The 22708-nt window shown below is 44.8% G+C and overlaps 1 protein-coding gene across 1 annotated transcript; it reads left to right on the plus strand.

The window, feature by feature from the left end:
• Positions 1 to 372: 372 nt before the first annotated feature.
• Positions 373 to 5282, plus strand: CXCL13 (C-X-C motif chemokine ligand 13; the record flags this gene model as incomplete). Its single annotated transcript, XM_081332751.1, has 4 exons — positions 373 to 436; positions 2144 to 2270; positions 4520 to 4603; positions 5205 to 5282. 4 exons carry the CDS (start codon positions 373 to 375, stop codon positions 5227 to 5229), a joined length of 300 nt encoding a protein of 99 aa, XP_081188877.1. The 3' UTR covers positions 5230 to 5282.
• Between the last annotated feature and the right edge of the window lie 17426 nt (positions 5283 to 22708).

The raw sequence follows: 22708 nt of genomic DNA on the forward strand, positions 1-22708 counted from the left end.
ATGGCTGTAAGTTGAGGACTACCTGCAACAGTATAGATAATATTTAATTTCAGTTCCTTTTTTTAAAAAAAAACAGTCGTTATTTGCCCTTCTAACTTAAGAATATAGTTCCTTTATTCTTTCAGAACCGTTTCCCCAATTCCTAAATTAAGAATTGGTTTTGTTATCAAATTGCAAACCTCAGCACCGCACATTCTGAGGGAAATGTATGGGAAAATTGTGTGATGCAACTTTGCATGCTGCCCAAAATAGTTCTTTGCTGATGACGTGGAGTGAGGGAATCTAGGAAATAAATTGAAGGTGGCCAGGCACCAAAAAATCCATCTGGCTGAGCTTTCAGACTGCATCGAAGTGTCTTCTTCCACAGCCAGAATGAGTAACCGTGTCTTTCTTGGGCTTTCCGTTTTGCTGATTGCCTGCCACATCGCTGGTGCAAGTAAGTAGTACCATCCTGAGTTTCTCTCTTCCTTTCCTTTCCTTTCTCCCTCCATCGTACACTGACTGTATCAATAATCTAGCTTTGAATTTGCAAATAAAGAGTATTTTTCATTTTTTGCTCAACTGAGAATGTAATTGTGATGTGCTTTTTGTCTGAGCATTTTTGCCATGTGCTTAATGAAATAAATAAATCCTTCACCCTGACGACAGCATTGGTATGCAAGTGGTTTTAGAATTTTAAACAGGTTCGGAATTTTATACATTTTGTATGCATCTTGGTAAATCTGTGTGGAGTGCTTGGAATGAGTCACATCTAAACTGGTTTGCAAATGAAAGGAACTTCCTTACTGATCCCATTCCATCTTTCTTTGGACGCTCAGAGCAGCCTCTTAGCCCGACAATCCCTCTGCAGGATAGGCTTGAGAAGTTAAAATGTGCCTGAGAGATCTGAGTAGGGTTTCTTGCTGACAAAAACTGGAAAATGAATGAGTTTCTCAATCCCTCCTCTAGCCATTGCTTTTTGGAGGCCCACTGACACCTCCAATGAGATCTGACTTAAATCTTCTTCCTTTTGTGCAAGGAAGGAAGGGCAGGTGAAGTGGACACTAGAAGAGATCAAGCTTCCTTAATTTCCTTTTACATTTTGAATTAGTAAACCATGGGAGGCAGAGGTGAAAATCTCCCAGGTTTCTGGCGCAGAGAAAGAGGGGAAAACAGACGGGCTAATGCCAGGGGGTAGGCAACCTCGGCTCTTTTATGACTCATGGACTTCAACTCCCAGGATTCCTGAGTCAGCTATGCAGTGTTTAAACCAGCTTCCTCTGATAGCGCAAAAGATGGAGTTGTAGGTTCAACTCGCCCGAGGAAGGGGTCTATGGAAATTCTGACATCCAGGTCATGGTTGTCCCAAAGGCTTTTCCATGAGACAACTGGAGTTTCTTGTTTTTCTTTGAAGACATTTCGCTTCTCATCCAAGAAGCTTCCAGGGAAGCATCCAAAGTCCACCTTTTGGACAGAGAGGACCACTGGTTTGAAAAAAGGGTCAAAGAGGCCATCTATATCAAAATTGAACTCTTTTATGACTCATGGACTTCTCTCTACAGAGGGGGAGGTATACAATGTCATCTATCTCCAGTCTACAAGACAGTCCTTTCAACGATTCCAAGAAGGCTCCACACCCATTTGTACCACTCAGGTGACCCTGAGGACATAGATAAATCTCCAAGTGGCCTCAACGACTCTCTAAAACAGGGGCCTTCAAACTTGGCTCTTTTATGACTTGTGGACTTCAACTCTCAGAATTCCTCAGCCAGCGTGCCTGGCTGAGGAATTCTGGGAGTTGAAGTCCACAAGTCATAAAAGGGCCAGGTTTGAAGACTCCCTGCTCTAAGAGAATGCAAATGACCAGCTGTCTGCAAGGAGTATAAATCCTTCCATTCCCCACCATCCAGTCAGAGCTGAACAAGCTTCTTGGATGAGAAGCGAAAGTTCTTCAAAAAACACCCCAAGAAGTTCACAAGTTGCCTCGTGAAAAAGCACCATTGGGACATTGAGGAAGGTAGTTTGAAAGCAGTAACAGGAAGCAAAATTCAGTATCTCTCTACTAGTCCTCTCTATTCCATGCCATCAAACATTTGAATAGCATTTTGAATACTCAGTTGGGTATCTAAATTGAGTAACTATAATCTTTTCTGGATTTCCACAGGTATCTTCGACCCGCTGAATTTAAGCTGCAAGTGTGCCAGAGTAACCAGCAGCTTCATTCGTCCCGCAAAATATGCAAAAGTCGAGATCCTTCCACCTGGGGTTGCCTGCAAAAGAATGGAAATCATGTAAGTTTATTGAGTATGCAAAACTTAAGATTCTGAAGTTTATTCTGGGCCTTTTCTCCTTGTCTTCTAGCATACAGCTAGTCCTTGTCTATCTTCTATGTAAGCCTTGGCCACTTGAAGATATGGGGATCAACTCCCAGAATTCCCCAAGCAGTGCTGTTTTTAAGTCATAATCATAATAGTAAAGTTGGAAGGGACCTTGGAGGTCATCTAGTTCAACCCCATGCTCAGTCAGGAAACCCTATACCATTTCAGACAAATGGCTGTCCAGTCTCTTCTTAAAAACCTCCAGTGTTGGAGCATTCACTGCTTCTGGAGGCAGGTTGTTCCACTGGTTAATTGTTCTAACTGTCAGGAATTTTCTCCTTAGCTGGTGGCCCCCAGGGGGAGGGCCTTCTCTGTGGGCGCCCCGGCTTTATGGAATCAGCTGCCGGTTGAGCTCCGGATGGCACCTGACCTTTGCTCCTTCCGACGCGACTTGAAGACCTACCTGTTTGAACAGGCCGGCCTGGCCTGATGGGGGATGCGTTGGGGTTTTTATTGGGGATTTTTTACATTTTTCTACTGTTTTTATTTTGGGCTCGTGTTTAATTCTCTTTTTAATTTTTGTAATTTGTATTTTTATATATGCCCTGTTCACCGCCCTGAGTCCTTTGGGAGAAGGGCGGTATACAAATATAATAAACTTAAACTTAAACTTAAACTAGTTCTAAGTTGCTTCTCTCCTTGATTAGTTTCCATCCGTTGCTTCCTGTCCTGCCTTCAGGCACTTTGGAGAACAGCTTGACTCCCTCTTCTTTGGGGCAGCCCCTGAGATATTGGAACACTGCTATCATGTCACCCGTCATCCTTCTCTTCATTAAACTAGACATACCCAATTCCAGCAACCGTTCCCTCTATGTTTTAGCCTCCAGTCCCCCAATCATCTTTGTTGCTCTTCTCTGTACTCTTTCCAGAGTCTCAACATCTTTTTTTACATCGTGGTGACCAAAACTGGATGCAGTATTCCAAGTCATACTGGCTCTTTCCAAGCAAAATGAGTGACAACTAAGCTTAGTTGAACCAGATGAAATTTTGCCATGAGGAGGAGCTCATTTTGCAAGCTTTATTTGAAAATGAGCTCGAGGCGGTCCATGAGCAGATATAGCCCTAGCTTAGGTTGGTTGATCTTGTAAACGCTAACCTGGGTCAGATCTGATTAGTACTTAGTAAGGGAGCCCAGCAAAAAAGTCCCAGGCAGTAGAACGGACTGAGAAGTAAGAAGACAATATCCTCAAAGAAGGAACAAGTAAACAATTGTTCCACCACAACTCAAAGGAGATTTTAAAGTAAAATCTCTCATGAAACAAATTTGATTGATGTCATTGACAGACCAGGTAGTCCTCGGCTGACAAGAGTTCATTTAGTGACTGAATCCAGATTGGTTCTTGCAATGTAGGGATAGGATCAAGATCGCGTGAAGTGTTAATACCACTTTATAATGCCTTGGTAAGGCCACACTTGGAATACTGCATCCAGTTTGGGTCACCATGATGTAAAAAAGATGTTGAGACTGTGGAAAGAGTGCAGAGAAGAGCAACAAAGATGATCAGGGGACTGGAGGCTAAAACATACAAGGAACGGCTGCTAGTAGTTTAATGAACAGAAGGACATGGGGGAACATGATAGCAGTGTTACAATATCTCAGGGGCTTCCATAAAGAAGAGGGAGGCAATTAAGAGGCAATTAAGAGGCAATTAAGCTGACTTTGTAATAATGCCGCTTGGGGGGGGTGTGAAAGCCCTAATAAGCAGGCATATACATAGAATGAAGGCTACTGCTAAACTTGTAAGCCGCCCTGAGTCTTCGGAGAAGGGCGGGATATAAATGGAATTAAAATAAAAATAAATAAATAAATAAATAAGTATTCTCCAAAGCCACTGAAGGCAGGACAAGAAGCAACAGATGAAAACTAATCAAGGAGAGAAGCAACCTAGAACTAAGGAGAAACTTCCTGACAGTTAGAACACTTAACCAGTGGAACAACCTGCCTCCAGAAGCTGTGAATGCTCCAACACTGGAAGTTTTTAAGAAGAGACTGGACAACCATTTGTCTGAAATGGTATAGGGTTTCCTGCCTAAGCAGTGGGTTGGACTAGAATGACCTCCAAGGTCTGGTATAACTCTATTGTTATTGTAATTTGCCTTCATTCATTTAGTGACTGTTTGAAGTTACAACGGCACCTCATCCAAATTTGCTTGCTTTACAGAATCACCCTAAAGAACAACCACAAAGTCTGCATTGATTCCAAAGCGAAATGGGTGAACAATTTATTGAACATGATGGGAAACATGTAAGTAAAATCAAAACAGTTTTAAAGTTGTCCTTGACTTCTGGCATCCATGCAGTATTTTTTTTTATTTTTCTGGAAAAAGATGGATGTTGGAAATCTATTCAGCTTCTCAGTTTAGCCAATAGCCCTGGAATTCCCAGGGATAAATAATCCTCAACTTACAACAGTTCACTTAGCGACTGTTCAAAGTTACAACAGTGCTGAAAAAAGTGACTTGGGACCCTTTTTCACACCACCGTCGCAGCATCCCCCTACGATGGGATCAAAATTCAGACGCTTGGCAAGTGACTCATACTTATGACGGTTACAGTGTCCCAGGATCATGTGTGGTCACGTTTTGCGACCTTCTGACAAGCAAAGTCAAGGGGGAAGCCAGATTTACTTAACAACCCTGTTAACGGACTGAACAACTGCAGCGATTCACTTGGCCAAAAAAGGTCATAAAATGGAGCAAAATTCACTTAACAACCATCTCACTTAGCCACAGAAATTTGGGGCTCAGCTGTGATCATAAGTCGAGGACTACCTGAATTGACCACACAGTTTGTGGATGCCGAGTTTTTAGGTCAAACAACTATATTCTTCTATCTCTCCCCTACAGGTATGGAATACGACTTTCCCCTTGAAATGACGTTGGAAGGTCCTGGAAGAGGCAAGGCCCGCGTGATCCATAGATCCCCAAATGTGAAGCTTCTTGCTTTCTGCTTTGTGATGGTGATTGTGTTTTAATTCTTCCTGAAATGATTGTTATGAGTGTTTGGACTTTTGGGAAATCCAGAACCAATGTGAAGATGCAAGCTCTAATCTGCAAAGGAGTGGCGTATGAGAATTAGGAAGTTTGTATTTCTGTGTGAGTGGATAAATAATAATAATAATAATAATAAAGACCAGCTAAATCTGTGGCATAGGTCTGTTTTGTTTTTTGTTTTTGTTTTAAATAGTAACTAGCCCTCTCGACTTGCGATCTTAACTGAGCACCAAATTTCTGTTACTAAGCGGGACAGTTGTTAAGTGAGTTTTGCTCCAATTTGCGACTTTAATTGTCACACTTGTTAAGTGAATCACTGCAGTTGCTAATAACACAGTTGTTCCGCGATATCTGGCTTCCCCATTGACTTGGCTTGTCCGACGGTCGTAAGAAAGGTCGTAAAAATGGGGCAAAATTCACTTAACAAATATGTCACTTAACGACAGAAATTTTGGGCTCAGTTGTGGTCATAAACCGAGGACTACCTGTGTTTCCCTCCAGCTGGCCTTACACTTAAAACTGAGATCACATTCAAAACTTGTTATCCAATTTGTAGAAGTAATGTAGTTAACAACGACAGTTGTAGTTCCTTTAGTTACAATTAACGGTTGTTGCCTTTTGAGAGCCAAACTCATCTGCATTGGAGACCTGATCCTGTCACCAGGGGCCCATACAGGCAGTCCTCGAATTACGACAGTTTGTTTAGTGACCGTTCAAAGTTACAACGGCACAAAAGTGACCTACGACGGTTTTTCACACAATTGCTGCAGCATCCCCATAATCACGTGATCAAAATTCATATGCTTGGCAACTGACTCATATTTATGACCGTTGCAGAGTCCCGGGATCACGTGTTCGCCTTTTGCGACCTTCTGACAAGCAAAGTCCATGGGGAAGCCAGACTCCCTTAACAACCATGTTGCTCAATTAACCACTGCAGTGATTCACTTAATCGCCATGGCAAGAAATGGGGCAAAATTCACTTAAACAAATGTCTCACTTAGCGACGTAAATTTTGGGCTCAGTTGTGGTCGTAAGTCGAGGACTGCCTGTATTTGCTCCCTCACATCGGCCCACCTTAGTTAAGAGAATTACAAAATGAAGAGGCGACCTCATTTGGGGAACAAGATGCATCTCCTGGTGATCAATCCACATTGTGAGTGCCGTTTTGGTGGGCTGGGATTTTGTATCCTTGCTACACGCACACACCTGCACACACCTGTAACAGCAAATCTACAGTACGGGTAGTCCTCGACTCACATTTGTGCCCAAAATTTCTGCTGCTAAGGGAAACTGTTGCAAATCAAGGACTGCTGGCATATGACTAATTTCCCCCCTACTCACTTTCTTTCAAGGAAGACAAAAAATAGGATGCATGAGCAATGATGCATGAGAGTGCCTGGCTGAGGAATTCTGGGAGTTGAAGTCCACAAGACATAAAAGGGCCTAGTTTGAAGACCCCTATTGTAAGCCAAGGAGTCCTGCATTAGTGTGTGATCATTTTTGTCACTCAGCAGCTCCTGATCTAGTGAGAATTGTGTGAGTAGTTTGAGAAAACAAATTTATCCATTGATTACTTTTTAAAAATGAATAAAGAATATCACATTATTTACAGTTTTGTATATCCCATTTAATAGTAATAATAATAACAACAACAATAAAGTTGGAAGGGACCTTGGAGATCCTCTAGTGACTAGGGTTCGGCAACTAGAGTCTAGTCCAACCCTGCTCAGGCAGAAACCCTATACCGTTTCAGACAAATGGCTGTCCAATCTCTTCTTCAAAACTTCCAGTGTTGGAGCATTCACAGCTTCTGGAGGCAGGTTGTTCCACTGGATAATTGTTTTCACTGTCAGGAAATTTCTCCTTAGTTCTAGGTTGCTTCTCTCTTTGGTTGGTTTCCATCCGTTGCTTCCTGTCCTGCCTTCAGGCGCTTTGGAGAATAGCTTGACTCCCTCTTCTTTGTGGCAGCCCCTGAGATATTGGAAGACTGCTATCCTGTCACCCCTCGTCCTTCTCTTCATTAAACTAGACATACCCAATTCCAGCAACCATTCCTTATATGTTTTAGCCTCCAGTCCCCCGATCATCTTTGTTGCTCTTCTCTGTACTCTTTCTGGAGTCTCAACATCTTTTTTACATCATGGTGACCAAAACTGGATGCCGTATTCCAAGCGTGGCCTTACCAAGGCCTTGTAAAGTGGTATTAACACTTCACGTGATCTTGATTCTATCCCTCTGTTAATGCATCCTAGCACTGTGTTGGCTTTTTTGGCAGCTGCAGCACACGGCTGGCTCATATTTAAGTGATTGTCCACTAGGACTCCAAGATCCTGAGACAAGCCTTTGCAAAAAAATGCCAGCAGCTTATTTCTATGGAAGATATAAAGATATAAATTTTTAGTGGTACCCAGATTTTTGCAGTCCAGGTAGCAGATGTTTAATTTTACTGTCATAGTCGTCATTGCGCAGAGACTTGTAAACACAGTACTAAAAGAAAGACCCATGTTTTTACACAACGTTTCCCAAAACAAACTACCATGCATGTGGCCAGGGGAACACAATTCGAATGTCACTCAGAAAGAGTGAAGGAAGGAAACAGCTCTGCTGTTTATGCTCCATCCTTTCTATCGCTTCCAGCCAGACTCTGAAACTGAAAGAAACCCGCAATGTTTGTGTCATGAGTCACACTTTTCAAATAGAGCACGTTAATGCAGAAGAAGCCCTCGATGGTCAACGGGCCAATCTTATTTTGTAATAAATTCATTTGCGAAGGCCACAAAGGTTTGTGCCTGTGTGAATGTGGCGGAGGTCACCACAGCTATCCCAAAAGAGTGTGTGGGCTGAAATGCTTGTACAGGCAGTCCTCAACTTACAACATTTTGTTTAGTGACCGTTCAAAGTGACAACAGCACTGAAGAAAGTGGCTGATGGCTGTTATTCACACTTAGTGACCGTTGCAGCACCCCCAGGGTCACGTGATCAAAATTATGATGAAAAAAGGGAGTCTACCTCTGTGAAGATCTTACCTGGAAAGTCAATGCAACCCAGGTGGCCAGAAAGGCCCAACAGAGACTCCACTTCCTCAGGGTCTTGCGGAAGAACAGGATAGAACAACGACTGATGACCTTCTTTTACCGGTCTACTATAGAGAGCGTCCGCTCGCACTGATTTGTGGTTTGGTATGCTGATCTGACAGCCGCGGATAGAAAAGTCTTACAGAGGGTGGTGAACACAGCACAAGACATTGTGGGCTGTTCTTTGACACCACTGGATGACATCGCCAGGGCTCGTTGCCTTGGAAGAGTGAGGAAGATTCTCAGGGATGACTCACGCCCTGGTCGGTACCTCTTTACTCTCCTACCAACGGGTAGGAGATATAGGAGTATAGCCAGCCACACCAACAGGCTGAAAAACAGCTTCTATCCGTGGGCTGTCAGGGTCCTGAATGGGAACTAACTCTATGTATGATTGACTTGCCAGGCCGGTGTGTTGTGCAATTAGCTCACATGGTGTAACAAGATGGTGGGTTTGTTGTCACTGTGAGTTGCAGGGGGGGGCACGAAGGGAGGCTCAGCCAATCTCAATGTATATGTGGTCGTACTTTGACAATAAAGGTTCGTTCATATAGATTAAGATTTTAAGATTTATTGAGATTTTTATACCGCCCTTCTCCCAAAGGGACTCAGGGCGGTAGTCCTCGACTTACAATAGTTCATTTAGTGACTGTTTGAAGTTACAACGGCATTGAAAAAAGTGACTTCTGGTCCTTTTTCACACTTAAGACCATTGCAGCATCCATGTTGTGTGATCGAACTTCAAAAAAACCCTGGCTCATATTTATGATGGCTGCAGGGTCATAAGTGACTTTGTGGCCTAACAACTATGGCAAGAAAGGTCGTAAAATGGGGCAAAACTCAGTTAACAACTGTCTTGCTTAGCAACAGAAGCTCTGGGCTCAATTGTGGTCATAAGTGGAGAACAACCTGTACCTCTTTCAGATGGATAAAATTAATTGGAGCATTCCACCATAAACAGGAGTATCCTGACCTCTAGTGGTGAGTACAATCTTAGCAGGCCAGCTTCCCAGTCATTGTAAAACAATCTCAATATATTGTTTCCCTGAAAGTAAGGCCTACCCCAAAAATAAGCCCTAGCTTGATTTTGGGGTGTGGGCCTAATATAAGCTCTACCCCAAAAATAAGCCCTAGTTTGGGGGCACTTAAAAATCAAGCTAGGATGGGGGTCGGGGGTATAGATCTGCCCACGCGCCCCACACCCACTTCCCTTGCAGCCAGGCCTCTCCTCGCCGGCTCACTTCTTCTTCTGAGGCCTCTTCTGCAACCAGGCCTGCATTTCTCAGTCAGAGGCCTTTCCAAGAAGGCCACTGCAGCCGAGAATCAAGATACGGATTCAGTCCATAGATCGGTTCTGCAAGAGATCTGCAGCTGAGGACTGAGCTATGGATTGAATCCATAGCTCGGTACTCGTCTGCAGAGGCCTTCCGGAAAGGTCTGACTGCAAAATGCAGGCCCGAATGCAGCTGCAGCATGAAGCTGCTCCTTCGGCCCCAGAAGAAGTGGGCTGGCTGGGTGGGGCTGTTGGTGCTGGAGGGGAGTAAGAGATCCCCCAAAAGTAAGACCTGGTGCCTCTTTTGGCGACAAAAAAATAAAATAAAATAAGACTCGGTCTTATTTTGGGGGAAACACAGGTAGGTAGTCCTTGACTTTGCAACAGTTCCTTCAAGTTACAATGGCAATGAAAAAAGTGACTTATGACCCGTTTTCACACTTATGACTGTTGTAGCATACCCATAGATCATAGGATCAAAACTCAGACGCTTGGCAATTGACTCACATTTATGACGGTTGCAGTGTCCCGGGGTCACGGAATGCCCTTTTGCGACCTTCTGACAAGCAAAGGCAATGGGGAAGCCAGATTCGCTTAACAACGGTTTGACTAATTTAAGTACTACATTGATTCGCTTAATGACTATGGCAAGAAAGATCATAAAATGGGGCAAAACTCAGTTAACAAATGTTTCACTTAGCAGCAGAAATTTTGTTTGGAATTTCCAGGGACAGGTAGTCCTCAATTTACAACAGTGCATTTAACGACTGTTCAAAATTACAACAGCACTGGAAAAAGTGACTTAGGACCCTTTTTCACCATGGTCACGAGATCAAAATTCAGACGCTCTGATGACTGGCTCATATTTATGACGGTCCGCAGTGTCCCAGGGTGATGTGATCGTGCTTTGTGACTTTCTGACAAGCAAAGTCAATGGCGAAGCCAGATTCCCTTCACAACCGTGTTACTAACTTGACAAGTGCAGCGATTCTCTTAGCAACAGCAGTGTTTCTTGACAACTGTGTCAAGAAAGGGGGGGGGGAAATGAGGCATAATTCACTTAACACGTTTCACTTAGCAGCAGAAATTTTGGGCTCAGTTGTGGACTGCCTGTACGGTGACAGCAAAAGTAAGTAAATAAGGCTTTCAAATTGCCTTTTAAAATTTTTTTTAAAACATCTCTTGTGGAGATGTTTATATACCTAGAGTTCTGTAAAAAAAAAAAGGGCAACATCTAGCCAGGTTTTCCTTGCTGCTCAGGTTGCTTCATTCGCTTCATGAGAAGGGGGTTGGACTAGAACAGGGGTCCCCAACCCCGGTCCGTAGACCAGTACCGGGCTGCGGCATGCCAGCAACCGGGCCACACAAACAAGTAAAGCCCTATCTGCGAGATGAAAGCAGCACACAAAACCACGCACCCTCCAGTCGGTGGAAAAACGACTCTTCACGGAACTGGATGTTCTGTACCAGCCTGCTACCGGCCCTGCAGAAAAGGCAACCCCTTTACAAACGGCAAGAGGCTGGAATTACGCCTGCCAAATTTATTACTACAAAAACAAACAAGACACGAACCAAGAAACAGGAGCTTTGAAACACTATCCGAGCGGTTGCCTTCAGCAAACCAGCCCTCCCCACACATTCCCCTTATATAGAGTTCAGGGCGTGGCTTCTCTCTGCCTCCTTCCGAGAAGCCCCATTGCCTTCCTCTGTTTACTCCTAATTGACTGCCTCCTGCGTCGGGCGTCCTTGAACAGGGCCAGCTGTGGGTCATCTTCATCCACAGTCAGGCTCACACAGCTGGGTCTCCGGGGTGACCAAGTGGGAGGGGCCTGGCTGAGGGCTCTCATCAGCAAGATCTTCAACCCCATCAGCAAGGTCTTCAACACCCCCCTCCTCCTCTGAGTCCTCCGACCCAACTGCCGAACCCATAGGCTGACCCTGAATCACAACACTGGACTCTGGTGCCCAAAAGCTTGGGGATCTCTGGACTAGAAGATCTCCCAGGTCCTTTTCAACTCTCTTTATATGGCATGGCTTTAAGAAATCTTTAGGAGGCAAAATTTTGACTCTTGAGGAGGGTCCAGACGGAGGAAGGCTGCAGCAGACCTTGATGGATTCTGTTGGGTTCTGAAGCCAAGGACATGCAGATAGACCTCGACTTAACAACAATTCGTTCAGTGACCGTTCAAAGTTATAATGGCACCGTGGAAAAAAATCAAGATAAAACCATCTTTCATACCTACGTCCGTTACAGCATCCCCGTGGTCACATGGTCGAAATTCAGATGTTCTGCCGCTGGCTGATATTTATGACGGTCGCAGTGTTGTAAGTCAAGGATGTGGTAGTTCAAGGATGAACGGTGGATAGGAATTCCAAAACTGAAATTATAAATTACATATTGGGTGATGTGGCTTGTTCTGTCCAGTGGACCTGCTGACTTCTTAGGGGATTCCTTTAAGGGTGTGTGTGTGTGTGTGTGTGTGTTGTTTTGTGTCTTGCTTGTTCTTTGCTGCTTCTGCTCTGCTGCTGCAAGGAAAAAGAAACTTAAGGAGGATGCAAATAGCATCCTGGTAGCCGGATACCTGCAGGGGCTTTCCTTTGGCTACTGCTAGATTCTTGCGGATATTCCAAGCTGCTAAAAAAAAGTATTTTTTTTAATAACAGCGCGAAAGGAACCATTTTTGAAGACAATGGCAAAGAGGAAGTTTTCCAGCTTACTGCCAAAAAAGAGAAGAGCTTTGTTTGTTTGGGGGCATTTCTGTAGTTGTGTAAATGGTAATGCCCAGAAGCAGCCAATTCCCTACTTGCTATATGCATGTAAATAATAATACAGGGGATAAAATATGTGCTGTTACTGAATATACATTAGAGGTAGTCCTCGGCTTATGATGGCAATAGATCTGCCCTTTCCATTGCTAAGTGAGGTGGCTGTTAAATGAGTCATGCCCAATTTCACAGACTGGGATATTGTCCTGGAATGGAAAGTTGGAGGAAATGCTCTTTAGCCACAGCCTGACGCAGTCTGATTCAAAGGACTGGAGCATGCAATTTTAAAAACTGCTCTGTCTAATGGAGGGAAACTTTATGCAATGGGAGACAGGGGAAAAAAAAGTTGTATGCTCAGTTCTCCAATCCCACAGAGGAACAATACTGGGGATCAGAGAACTGGCACCAATACCAGCATTTTAACCCAAGCCGGTTTGGTCTAGTGGTCAAGGCACCATGCTAGAAACCAGGAGACAATGAGTTCTAGTCCCGCCTTAGGCGTGAAAGCCAGCTGGGTGACTTTGGGTCAATCACCAGGAGACAGTGAGTTCTAGTTCTGCCTTAGGCATGAAAGTCAGCTAGGTGACTTTGGGTCAATCACCAGGAGACTGTGAGTTCTAGTCCCACCTAAGGCATGAAAGTCAGCTAGGTGACTTTGGGTCAATCACCAGGAGACTGTGAGTTCTAGTCCCACCTAAGGCATGAAAGCCAGCTTGGTAACTTTGTGCCAATCACCAGGAGACTGTGAGTTCTAGTTCTGCCTTAGGCATGAAAGCCAGCTGGGTGACTTTGGGTCAATCACCAGGAGACAGTGAGTTCTAGTTCTGCCTTAGGCATGAAAAACAGGTGGGTGAGTTTGGTTCAATCACCAAGAAACTTTGAGTTCTAGTCCCACCTAAGGCATGAAAGCCAGCTTGGTAACTTTGTGCCAATCACCAGGAGACTGTGAGTTCTAGTTCTGCCTTAGGCATGAAAGACAGCTTGGTAACTTTATGCCAATCACCAGAAACTGTGAGTTCTAGTCCTACCTTAGGCATGAATAACAGCTGGATGAGTTTGGTTCAATCACCAGGAAATTGTGAGTTCTAATCCCACCTTAGACATGAAAGTCAGCTGGGTGACTTTGCGCCAATCACCAGGAGACAGTGAGTTCTAGTCCCACCTGAGTCATGAAAGTCAACTGGGTGACTGGACCACTCACTCTCTTTCAGCCCACCTCACCTCACAGGGCTGATGTTGTGGAGAAAATAGGAGTAGGAAGGAGTATTAGCTATGTTCGTTGTCTTCAGTTATAATAAATATATATAATAAACATGAATAAAAAATAATTATTCTCCTCAGCTTCTCCTTTCCAATAGGAGGGAGAAAATCCCAGTTCCCAGCATTACTTTTCCCTTCTCCATGTAATTTTTTTTTAAAAAAAAATATTTATTGATTTTCTATTATTACATTTCATTGGTGCTTAATGAACGTGTTGTCTAGTTTGGTTTGGTTTGCTTGGTAATACAAGTTAAGTTCTTACTCTCTATCCCAGAGGTGTCAAACTCAATTTCATTGAGGGCCGCATCAGCATTGCGGTTGCCCTCAGGGGGCCGGGTGGGTGTGGCCAGGGTGGGCGTGGCCTACTGGGTGGGCATGGCTAGAGTGCGTATGGCCTATTGGGTGGGCGTGGCCAGCTCTACATCGTTCGCATCAAGGGTGCCTATGGGGGCCTGAGCAGGAGTGGGACAGATCTGAGGGTCTCTGGCAGGAGGAGGGTCTCTGGGCTAGGGCCAAGGCAGTGGGGGCCGTTCCCTCACTGTTTCCAGGATGGCTTCGCGGGCCGCATGAAACCACTTCGCGGGCCGGATCCGGCCCCCGGGCCTTGTGTTTGACATGTCTGCTCTATCCCGTTTTTCCAGCCATTGATAAAGTTAAATTCCATGTTTGAAAATATTCTGCATCTTCTTTTTCTTTGATCCTCAATGTAAGGCTGCCCATTTCAGCACAATCCAGCATTTTCTTGATTATTTCTTCGTCCAGTGGTGTTTCTTCGTTTATTCCAGTGCCTTCTCCATGTAATTTTATGGGAGTGATGGCCAAAATTCTATTTCTCCCTGCTTCTCTCTTTGCAGAAGTGGAGTAAAATTGATCTTCCTGGAACCTCACCCCTTTCCCCACTGAGCAGGCATTGTAATACCTGCTCTGCCTTTGTCACATTTTTCAAAATTATTGCATGAGACACGAGAATTGCTGCTGACTAAGATGGGAAGTGTAATCATTTGAAGTTCCTCTTTGCTTTCTCCTGTCTTGGAATAGAAAATCAGAAGAGTTTTGCTTTGTTTCTCTTCTCCCAGACTTCATCCAGTTTTAATTTTGGGAAGCAGACAAATGCAAGGATGGGGGGGGTGTTTAAGGGGAAACCACACAGGATGGCGATATTGGTTTATATTCCAGTAGGAAAAACACACTTCCCCAAATGCAATCTTGAAAGACTTGATGGACAAGAAAAGCTCTATTAGATTTCACCTTGTGATGTTTTTTGGTGACATTGTATACACAACTCCAGTCTGTTTTGATTAGTTTATGACCCCCAGGTGAATGCAGAAAGCAGGTGAATTTGATGATGACGGTCACAACCTGCTTTATTAGTGCAACTCCCAAGAGGATAAGAGTTTGTCAGGACCCACCCCAAACCACGTCTTAGGAAGACAAAAACTCTTGGAGCCAAATCTTAGTCCAAAAGGAATCTTTACTATGACATGCTTGGTTGTAGGAAATGAGACAGGGCTTAATATTTCCACGATGTAAACCCTTATAAAGAGTTCCCGGTTTAACCCCCCTTAATCCCCATTTGGTCAGTCCCCCATCCTTCCTCTCGTATCATCCATCTCGTGGGAAAAAGGAAGTTAGGACCCTTTTGTTTATTGCTCTCTTCCATGACACAAGCCAGATGCTAGCCCCCCCTTTTGTTTCCCCAGTTCAAAAGGCTTCTCCTTTCCTTTGAAATGCCTATTGCCGGTTCAATACACATCTATCCTCTTCTCTTCGGGAGATGGCAGAATCCATGGGATATGTTTGAAACATTCCATTTATGAATATGATATAAATGGATTCTGACAGTCCGCTCTCCTTAGAAAAAAGATGTGTCCATCTGTAGGGGGAGAAAAGAAAAGAGAAGAAAAAAAAACATGTGTAAATGTTAACTCGGTTTGTTTGGATATTCTGTATGAAATCTCTTAAGCAGCTTTGGTGCTTTAACGTGGTGTTTGCTGACCCATTCATTTTCTGAGGAGGGGAGGTGTTTCCAAGCCACTAGATATTGAGTTGTTCCATGATGTTTCCTGGAATCCAGAATTTCTTTCACCTCGAAATGTTGTTCTCCTTCCACCATGATGGGAGGTGGTGGTGGTGGAATTTTTGTTCGTAGGGGAGATTGTTGTTCTCTCTTTATTAGACTGCAGTGAAAGATTGGGTGTATTCGTCTAAGATTTTTAGGTAGTTCTAATTCAACTGTTACTGGGTTTATGATTCTTTTAATTGGAAAAGGTCCAATGTATTTTGGTCCTAGTTTTTTACAGGGTTGGAGAGACTTAAGGTATTTTGTAGACAGATATACCATCTCTCCCACCTTGAACGGTGTGGGATCAGATCTTTTCTTGTCTGCCTGTGTCTTGTGTGCTAATCTAGCCTCTGTTAATGCTTTTCTGACAATAGGCCAGGTGTATTGTAACTGAGCAATCCATTCCTTTAGTTCTGGAATTACCGGTTCTTTTGGAGTTAGATCAGGTATGGGGTTGAAGCTCTGGCCTGTGGCTACTTGAAAAGGAGTGTAACCTGTGCTGGAGTGAATTGCGTTGTTATATGCCACTTCTGCGAAAGGCAGCAGGTCTGTCCAATTGTTCTGCTGAAAGTGTACATAACATCTTAAATATTGCTCAAGTACAGAGTTAGCCCTTTCTGCTTGCCCGTTACCCTGAGGGTGATGACTAGATGTCAGTCCTTGGGTAGTTCCTAACAGAGATAAAAATTCCTTCCAGAATGCTGAGGTAAATTGCACCCCCCTGTCAGATATGATGCGTTGTGGTGCCCCATGCAATCTGTAAATATGTTGTACAAAAAGTTTTGCTAATGCTTTTGCAGTTGGAATTTTTGGGCAAGGTATGAAATGGACTTGCTTAGAGAACAGATCAGTAACAGTCCAGATAACGGTGTTTCCGTTGCTTTCTGGTAGTTCCACAATAAAATCCATGGCTATTTCTTTCCATGGGGCTGAGGGATTCGCCACTGGTTGTAACAGTCCTGGCGATTTCCCTTGTAACCTCTTGGCCATTGCGCAAATTTGACAACTACCCACATAGCTTTCTATGTCCTTTTTCATAGATGGCCACCAAAATTGCCTTTTAGTTAAGTGTAAGGTTTTTACAAAGCCAAAGTGTCCTGCTGATTTTGTATCATGGCACAGTTGCATGAAATTGATTCTCTGTGTGGCCGGTATATATAGCTTCTCCCCCACCCATGGCAGTCCATCTTTAATTGTGCACACATGTTTATTTTTCTGGAACCATTCATCACTTTCCAAAGATTTCCTGAATTCTATTCCAGTTTGGCTATCTACCTTCGGCTTCATTTTTTCTTGTGCCCTGGTGGTGACTGGTGCTGCCAGTTGTTGTCCCGGTACAAGTGGTTTAAAGTCAGTAACTCTTGTGCTGTTATATTGGGGCATGCGGGATAATGCATCTGCCAGGAAGTTCTTTCCCCCCGGTAAGTGTTTGAGAGTGAAATTGAATCGGTGAAAGTGTTGGGACCAGCGGGCTTGCTTAGGAGTGAGCTTCCTGGGCGTTTTTAGTGCTTCTAAATTTTTGTGGTCAGTCCAGACCTGGAAAGGTATTTTATTTCCTTCCAAAAATTGACGCCAAGTTAATAATGACCACCTTAATGAGAATGCTTCCTTCTCCCATATTGGCCATCGTTGTTCAGTTTCTGTAAGTTTCCTGGATGTATATGCGCAAGGTTGCAACGCCCCCTCATCATTTTCCTGTAGTAATACGGCTCCGACTGCTACGTCGCTCGCATCTGCCTGTATTACAAAAGGTTTGTTGGGATCTGGGTGTTTAATTACAGGTTCCGCAGAAAAGAGTCTCTTTAGCCTCTCAAATGCTGCTTGACATTCCATTGACCATTTTAGAGGCTGGCTGGGTTTCACAGGTGACCCCCCCTTCGTTTTCAACAAATTTGTGAGGGGCATGGCTATTTGGCCAAATGCAGGGATGAATTGGCGGTAGAAATTTGCAAACCCCAGGAAACTTTGCAATTGCTTCCGTGTGCGGGGGGGTGCCCACTCTAGTACTGCCCTGACCTTCTCTGGGTCCATTTCGATGCCCTCTGGGGATATGCGATATCCCAGGTAGTCGATTTTTTCCTGATGGAATTCACACTTCGATAATTTAGCATATAAATGGGCAGCTCGCAATTTCTTCAGGACTGCTCTGACTAGTTTGATATGTTCCTCTTTGGTTTCTGTGAAGATAAGGATGTCATCGATGTAAACCAGGACCCCCTTATATAGGTGCTCTCTCAGTACGTCATTAATTAATTGCATAAAGACTGCGGGGGCCCCTTGCAGTCCAAATGGCAATACTTTGAATTGATAGCACCCCATTGGGCAGTTGAATGCAGTCTTCCTTTCGTCTCCTTCCTTAATCCTAATACAGTAGTATGCTTCCCTCAGGTCTAGTTTGGTAAAAATCTTTCCTTTCGATAGGTGGGATAGCATATCCTTCATTAGGGGAAGGGGGTACAGATTACATTCACTAATTGTGTTCAAATTTCTATAATCCACAACCAAACGGAAAGACCCATCCTTCTTCTCCCTGAACAGAACCGGGGCGGCTACTTTGGGTTTGGCGGGCTCAATAAATCCTCTTTCTAAGTTTTTCTTTATGAATCTTTCCATTTCTGCCATTTCCCTTGGGCTCATGGCATACATCCTGGGTTTTGGAAGTTTTGCCCCAGGTTTGAATTCTATGGTGCAGTCTGTGGGGCGGTGGGGGGGGGGGAGCTCATCTGCTCTTTCCTCACTGAAAACCTCAGCCAGGTCCCTGTATTCCTCTGGTATCTCTGTTAGCCCCTTCTCTTCCCCCACTGCTGCTGTTTCCTTCCTCTGGGTTAGGGGGGTGTTTGGGGGTTTTACGTTTTCCTGTTCCCCTTTTGGGAAGTTGAGTTCTGCAGTCCTCCAGTTTATCCCGGGGTTCCATTTCTTCAGCCATTCCAGTCCTAAAATCATTGGGCATTCCATGCCTGGGGCCACTATAAACGTTATGTCTTCCTCATGGGACCCCAGGGACATGTGGAGTGGTAGAGTGGCTAGGGTAGCTGGTCCCCCCCCTGCTATAGACCCGTCTAATTGACTGAAGGAGATTGGTTGTTTTAGCCTCCTCACTGGGATGCTCAGTTCCTCCACCAGCGTTGGGCTGATGAGGCAGCGGATGCAGCCAGAGTCTATCAGAGCTTTTATTTCATTGGCTTTTGGTGCAGAGGAAGCTAATATAGTCACTGTCTTAAGTATGGGTGGAAGAGGTCCACTTACCAAAGGTTCTCCCTCTGAGCTGTCTTCCGAGGTGTCCACCGCCCCTGCAGTGTAGGCCAGAGTCCAATCCCAGGTTTTGGCAGGAATTGTGGACTCTACAGCCTCTGTCCCCTTCATGGAAGATTCTTTTGGGTTGCCTTGAGACTTCCCCAGCTTTTTGGAAGATGGTGCCTCTGTTTTGCGTGGAGGGGCTTTCGAACGACATTCTGCAGCACGGTGGCCCTCTCTCCCGCAATTGAAACATCCCTTTGATTTTTTAGCCGTGGCCGGTGGGTTTTCCCCCTCACGTGTTTGCTCGAGTGGCGGGCGGCCCCATGGTTTTCCTCTGCGTTGTCTTTTCAATAGGTCTATTTCCACTTCCTCTGCCAGGACATACCAGTCATCGAGATGGTAGGGGTCTCCCCGAGGCAGGCAAGCGTCATACAGGTCGTAGTTTAGACCGTCTTTGAAATGGCTGAGGAGGATGTCTTCTGGCCAGTTCAGCTTGCTGGCGATGGCTCGGAATTCTTGGGTATATTCGGCCACTGTTCTCCTGCCCTGCCTCACCGTCTTGATTCTCTCCCGGGCCTTCCGGTCAGCCAAAGGGTCCTCGAATCGTCGCCTCAAGGATGACATGAATCGGTTGAAGTCGTTGAGTTCTGGGGCGTTGGAGTCATGCAGGTTCACCACCCAGTCTGCAGCCGTCCCGTCCAGGGCAGATTGCACAATTCGGATGCGTGTTTTGTCACTGGGGATGTCCCGTCCGTACTCTTCCATGTAGCTGAGGACTTGGGTTAGGAAAAATCCCAGTCGTGATGGCTCCCCCTTGAATTTTGCTTCCAGGGGTGGGAATCTTTGGCTGGATCGTTGTCTGCGCCGCAGAGTGTATCGCTCCTCATCTCGATCCCCATCTGTGGGTCTGGGGGGGGGGGTACCGCTGAGTCAGCGGCTCCTGTTCCATTGGACAGCCCTGGGGTTTCAGGTGTTGGATCCCTTCCGTTACCCCTCCAGTTGCGACCCCAGGTGTTGTGGTTTCCAGCTCTCTCCTCCCTTAGTGAGCTCAGGGTTGTTTTCATCAAGTCAATAGCTTTTTCCAGAATCCGCTCTTCCTCACTGGCGTGCAGGGAGTTCTCCATCTCTTGTTTCCATTCCGGTTGGTGGTCGCTCCGTCTCAGGGTCACTTCTCTCGAAGCCTTTTCCCACTCACTTTTCCTTCCAACGCCCATCGACCACTGGGGTTTTTGTTCGTGCTGCTCTGCCGTTTCCTCCCAGGAGGAATATGATGCTTCAGCTTCCCAATGTTTCTGGGAGTTCGGCTGGGAGGAAGGCTCCTTCTCCGTGGGGCTTCCTTCCCTTCTTGCTTCATCGTCAGACATCATATTTATTTGCAAAGTCCCCCGGTAAGGTTCTTCTTCCCGGGTTGACTTTCGTTGCAAGCCCTGTCTAATGTCAGGACCCACCCCAAACCACGTCTTAGGAAGACAAAACCTCTTGGAGCCAAATCTTAGTCCAAAAGGAATCTTTACTATGACATGCTTGGTTGTAGGAAATGAGACAGGGCTTAATATTTCCACGATGTAAACCCTTATAAAGAGTTCCCGGTTTAACCCCCCCTTAATCCCCATTTGGTCAGTCCCCCATCCTTCCTCTCGTATCATCCATCTCGTGGGAAAAAGGAAGTTAGGACCCTTTTGTTTATTGCTGTCTACCCTGACAAAAACCAGATGCTAGCCCCCCCTTTTGTTTTCCCAGTTCAAAAGGCTTCTCCTTTCCTTTGAAATGCCTATTGCCGGTTCAATACACATCTATCCTCTTCTCTTCGGGAGATGGCAGAATCCATGGGATATGTTTGAAACATTCCATTTATGAATATGATATAAATGGATTCTGACAGAGTTCATGATCTTCCACTTTCTAATCCAGAACTTTAACCACTGAGTTGTGTGAATATAGAGAGTTCAGGCTTCTTGTGTTTGTTTTGAACCCGCATGGCTGTAACTGTTCTCGTAGAGCAGGGATCTTCAAACTTGGCCCTTTTATGACTTGTGGACGTCAACTCCCAGAATTCCTCAGCCAGGCACACTGGCTGAGGAATTCTGGGAGTTGAAGTCCACAAGTCATAAAAGGGCCAAGTTTGAAAACCCCTATCATAGAGTCATAGAGCTGGAAGGGACCTTGGAGGTCTTCTAGTCCAGTCCCCAGCCCAAGGCAGGAGTCCTCATATTATTTTCAACAAACAGCTGTCCATCTTTTCTTGAAGACTTCCAAGGATGCACCCACAACTTTGGGAGGCAAACTATTCCATTGGTTAATTGTTCTTATTGTCAGGAAGTTCCTCCTTGATTCTAGGCTGGATCTCTCTTTAATGATCTTCCACCTATTATTTTTTGTCCTGCCCTCTCTGTGACAGCTGTTCCAAGTATTGAAATATGCTATAAGGCAGGGGGGGGGTCTTCAAACTTGGTCCTTTTTATGACTTGTGGACTTCAACTCCCAGAATTCTTCAGCCAGCCTGCCTGGCTGAGGAATTCTGGGAGTTGAAGTCCACAAGTCATAAAAGGGCCAAGTTTGAAGACCCCCCTGCCTATTAGGTCTCCCCTCGGCCTTCTTTTTTTAAAGCTAGAACTTGAATTCTCTCAAATTTCAGATTAGATCTGTGAACCCAACCATTATGAGTTACTTTTGGAGATAAATATATTCGACTGTAGCTCTTCTTTTGTTTCAGATAGTTTTAATTGAGAACTGCATTGCTAAGGCCCCAAAAATGTGGGCACTCCCAAAACTTTGAAGTTGGTGGCTTAAAAATTCAAGCCAAATACAATTGTACCCAACGTTACTCAAAAGAGATGTTTGCTGTCTCCTTTAATCCTGTGGTCAGAGCCAAACACCCAGAGCACGGAAGGTCCCGACACAATGAAGGAAGGTTTCTGGGCCTTTTACAGAAAACTTCCCCCTTTCAAAATTCCCCTCCCCTAATCAATAGGTAAAATGGTATAATTACTTCTCCTTCAGAGAACACCAGGAAAAACAAATGCATACAGAAGTTTATACAGATAGACACACATACTTGCAAGGGGATTTTTTTCCCCACCACCACTCTTGTAAGACAATATCTGCAAGTTCCCTTTAGGAAGAAAAGGTTTATAAGGAGAAAACACTTCTTCAATCCATCCTTACTGGGAACCCTATGATCCAGCGGTGATGAAAGGCCTGGTTCTGATACTAATGCTTGCCTTAATAGCCAGCCACATCAATCAGATGGATGGTAAGTCTCTTTTCTTTAATTTCAGCTTGACTCCCATTGGGCTTAACTGCAGAACCCATTTCCTGATACGGAGCAGCAGAGTTGGAAGGGACCTTGGAGGTCATCTAGTCCAACCCCCTGCTCAAGCAGGAGACCCTATAATCATTTCAGACAAATGGTTGTCCAGTCTCTTCTTGAAAACTTCCAGGGTTGGAGCATTCACCACTTCTGGAGGCAGGTTGTTCCACTGGTTAATTGTTCTCACTGTGAGGAAATTTCTCCTTAATTCTAGATTGCTTCTCTCCTTGATTAGTTTCCATCCGTTGCTTCTTGAAACCAAGGTCGGAGAGCACCAAGGGCCCCACACTTCAATCCTGAGCTACAAATATTCACTTCTATTCATACTTGGAAATGTGTGCTACAGAATTAACTTAAAAAAAACCCCATAGA

This window comes from Vipera berus (assembly GCF_964194415.1).
Source record: "Vipera berus genome assembly, chromosome: 7".
NCBI classification, from domain to species: domain Eukaryota; kingdom Metazoa; phylum Chordata; class Lepidosauria; order Squamata; family Viperidae; genus Vipera; species Vipera berus.